This window comes from Cryptotermes secundus, unplaced genomic scaffold (assembly GCF_002891405.2).
Source record: "Cryptotermes secundus unplaced genomic scaffold, Csec_1.0 scaffold2236, whole genome shotgun sequence".
Lineage (NCBI taxonomy): Eukaryota > Metazoa > Arthropoda > Insecta > Blattodea > Kalotermitidae > Cryptotermes > Cryptotermes secundus.
The window spans coordinates 1-4,351 of NW_019739606.1; the positions used below are offsets into that span (position 1 = coordinate 1).

A 4,351-nucleotide genomic window follows, 5' to 3' on the forward strand; every position below is an offset into this window, starting at 1 on the left:
CACTAATTCCTGCTTCGATAGCTTAGTTGCCTGCAAATTCTTCACGGTAGTTACCGTGTTTCCCTTTCTCATGTCTTAGTTGCACCCCACTGCTTGTGATATAAATGCAATTTCTGAACTTGAGAAGTGAAACTTTTCACTATTTTCACTATTAACCACGGCTTTACCGCTTAATGCAGTGAATGACGAAACTAACAACAAATATCGCACAAAAGGCCGAAAACACCCAACAGTCAAAAGACTCAGCCAGTAACATATATGCACGACCTTCTCGACCGTTATGAGATACCAGTTATGGAAACATCAAGGTTGAAACTGAGATTTAAACTGAATCTTATTGTAGCAGATAGTGAAAATATGGGTATCGGTATAAATGGGGATTTGCCCTGGAGATTAAGGTGTGTTTAAAACTAGCCTACACTAGAATGTGAGTAACTTGAGAAATTCTGTTATTTAGATCCACAAAAAAGTGCATGTATGTACACGTTCTCTGTAAGTCAGAAGCCTCAGAAGTTTGGGATCCAACGAGATGGTGGAGAGGTAACGGTCTAGAATTTTATTCGGAAGGTGCTCGGTTAGATTCTCTGCCGGGACGTCGGCTAGCCTGTTAGACGGTTTTTTTTTGTTGTTTTTGCGTGTCCCGCACAAGATATGATGAGATGATACCAAGATTAGGTCGCCACCACATCCTACAAAGTGTATTTCTCTTAATTGATCGTCTAACCTACCATTTGATGCTATATAGCCTTGACACTGAAAACGCTGTTTAATAACCAACAGTTTTTTTTACGTTATGTAAACCACAACCGCGAAGGGTGCTATGTGTTTGTTTCTGTAAACATTTAAGCTATATGGAGTTACAGTTTGGAAGGTTAGAATACAGATGGTAAGAGAGCAGATATGCGGATGCTCCTATAGATCCCTCTAAGGTAAGCGGGCCTAACAAGGACAAACCAAATTTATAGTGGTGTGGTTCTGTAACTCCATTAGTGTGTATGGGAAATGAACCTTTTCATTTCTGATGCAACTTTAGTTTGCTGCTGTTTAAGTACACACAGCATGAAATTATCATTTTGTGAGTGTTGATTCTAGGTGATACATGATGGCTTGAGGAATAATACAGGTGTAGCTTATAGTTCTGGTTTGTGAAATCTAAAACATTTCTTGTATAACAATTTAAATGTAATTAACATTTCACATAATTGTATTCATCAGAATAGAGATGGCACACTTTTCACGAATGACCAACCGCACAAAAGATTCCACCAAACAGAATGCAGTGATACTGGGGAGAAAGACATGGGAGGCAATTCCAGAAAAGAAGCGACCCCTTGAAGGATGGATCAACCTTCTGCTGTCACAACAAAATCTGTATGTATAGAAAGTGCGCTACAAACTAAGTTCTTACCTTAGAAATGTAATCAGGGATTATTAGTGACTTTAGATGGGGTTTGGATTGGTGAATTGATTTATTGGATACTGATAAGCTGTAACTACAAATAATTATAACACACTCAAGGTTACTGTAAGTGTAAGACATAAAGTCTTAATGTCTGTTAACACTTAACAGCTGGATCCTCAGAACTCCCTGCCATGATGGCTTTGTGTCCTCGAGTCATGGCTTCTGGACTGCAACTGACTGTATTAGGCCAAGTCAAAGTCACATTGCGACTGACGGTCGGTCAGTCTGTCTGTCTTGGTGTCGAGCCCCAATTCTTTTTTTTTTTTTTATATGACAGTTACTGTCCTGTTCCTTTGGGGCACCTCTCTGACGAGAGGTCGGGTCTTTCATTTGTCAGTCATAGTCTGTGTTAATAAGTCCATTGTCAGTATTTACATATATTTACAATTTAATCTTAATTCCTATTTCTGTGTACAATATATACTTGTACAAGGCCTCTGTCAATCCAGGCTCGGTACAGCAGATTATGCCCTATTTCTAGTAGTATTCACTATCACAGTAGCCTAGTCACTTGAGCGGTCATATGCCTGACGTCCGCCAACTTTAAGCCTCTTATATTTTCTGTGTCAGGCTTCACCTTGTCCGATGTTGCGGACATTCTCATTTTCATGATTTTGTATGACTTCTGCTTGTTGCCTGCATAATTTTGTTATAAAGTCATAAACATACGGGATTTAAATGCCATGTGCAAATCGCAGACCGGTGTGCGCCTTGGAAAATTGCCAGTGGTGCGGAGAACCTTATTTTGCAGGCGCTGCAATTTCACTAGATGGGTGTCTGCCGCAAACTCCCAGGCGGGACTAGCATAAATCATTACGGATCTAATGAGAGCTTTGTGGAAGGTCATTTTAATGTTAGCGCTCAATCGCTCACTTTTGAATAGGGAATATACCCTAATGAATGTTCTGAAGGCCTTGGCTTCGATCATTTCTATGTGCAGTCTCCATGTAACTCTCTTATCGAAGATTACACCTAGATATTTGACACTATTTACAAATGGAACATTTCATCCATTTAAAGTGAGACAAGACTCAGGCAGTTGACAACTATGGGAGAAGTAGAGCCCCTGAGTCTTATCTTCATTAATTTTAATATTCCAGCGCTCACACCAGGTCTCCATTGAGCTGAGACTGCGCTGGACTTTTCTAACAATAAAACCCTCCTTGCAATCTGTCACATACACACAGGTGTTGTCCGCAAAGAGTGCCATGTGAACATCATGTGTTTGGGGAGCATCATTTATGTACAAATTGAAAAGGGTAGGGGAGAGGACTAAGCCTTGTGGCACCCCTGCTTGCATTTCCCTTGGGGTTGACATTTGGCCTTCAACCGAAACCCTGAATTTATGCTGAGAAAGAAAGGACCCAATAAGTTTGGTCAAACTGTTCGAGAATTCCAATTTTGATAACTTATACAGCAAGCCTGAATGCCATGTGGTATCAAGAGCTTTTTCGATGTCCAAGAACACCGCGGGTGCAGACATTTTGTTGTTGAAATTAAGGGTCACATGGTCCGCCAGCCTCATACATTGCAATGTCGTGCTGTGATGTGCACTAAAACCAAACTGGCTTGCGTTGAGCAAGCTTCTTTCTTCAATATGTTTTTGTAGTAATTTCAAAATTACTTTATTATATCTCAGCATCCTGTTGCACTCTATACGATAAATGATACACACTCCGTCCCAAGTGCAAACAATATATATTATATGTCTTTGAGCTTGTTCTTTTCTACACTACATGTTTCGGCCTCTATCGGCCATCATCAGGTGTATACTCTTAACGTTGCTGCCACACTGAAACCCAGTCTAAAATTTAACATTTAAAAAACACATTGTTATTTTTGTCGTATTATCAACATCTACCTCGCCTCGNCGTGTGCAATATAATCTACATACCAGACACATATCAACGAGGTAGATGTTGATAATACGACAAAAATAACAATGTGTTTTTTAAATGTTAAATTTTAGACTGGGTTCAGTGTGGCAGTAACGTAAGAGTATACATCTGATGATGGCCGATAGAGGCCGAAACATGTAGTGTAGAAAAGAACAAGATCAAAGACATATAATATATATTGTTTGCACTTGGGATGGAGTGTGTATCATTTATCAAAATTACTTTTTTGAATAGTTTTCCTGTCGTGGACAGGAGGCTGATCGGACATAGATTTTACGGGAATTTCGGGTCTTTACCGGGTTTAGGTAAAGTTAGTACTTTTGCTTCCTTCTAAATATTTGGAAAATGAGAGACCCGAAGGCAGTGTTTAAATAAGAACCCATGGTCGCCTTGGAAGTTGCCTCAGGCATGCATTTGGGATGCCGTCACTTCCACAGGCCTTTCTCAATTTCAAGGAATTTATCAATTTTTGTATGTCACATGGTCTGATCGTTTGAGGGGGCTTGTCATCTATGGTTTTGAGCAGAGCTTGAACTCTAGCCTCCACTCGCCGTTCATGGGTATCGTTGCACAGATTGTGCGGCGTGAACTGATTTTCCAAACAATCAGCAATTGCATTGACTTTTTCGAATGGGTGAAATTTAAGGCCTGCAGCACCATGACTAGCAGTTGGTGCCCTTGGTCCATCCCTCTTTAGGAGGGATTTTGCAATTGGCACCATACCCTGAGGTGTGACTTCACAGTTACCTATTTTTGTTTCCCACCGTTCAAGTGCCTTTTTTTGGGTCATTTGCCTGATTGACTTTGTGACCCAATTTAGTGCCGTCTTACATGCTTGATCCCTGGTTTCTTGCCACAGTTTAGTAGCCTCTGCTTATATTTTAACAGACCAGGAAGATCTTTGTTTATATCCGAAAATGTAACTTTTCTTGTGGACAACCTATATGCCAAAGCAATAGAGGCTGCAAAGTCGCGCGCCACTTTATCGGCT

The 4,351-nt window shown here is 40.4% G+C and overlaps 1 protein-coding gene across 1 annotated transcript in view; it reads left to right on the plus strand.

The window, feature by feature from the left end:
• Positions 1-54: 54 nt before the first annotated feature.
• The window catches only part of LOC111871976 (dihydrofolate reductase), a gene marked incomplete at its 3' end in the record, with an annotated part of 8,598 nt that continues 4,301 nt past the window's right edge, over positions 55-4,351 (plus strand). The window contains exon 1 of the mRNA XM_023865421.2: positions 55-398. Within this exon, the coding sequence (XP_023721189.2) occupies positions 259-398 (140 nt within the window). The remainder of the gene's footprint in view (positions 399-4,351) is intronic.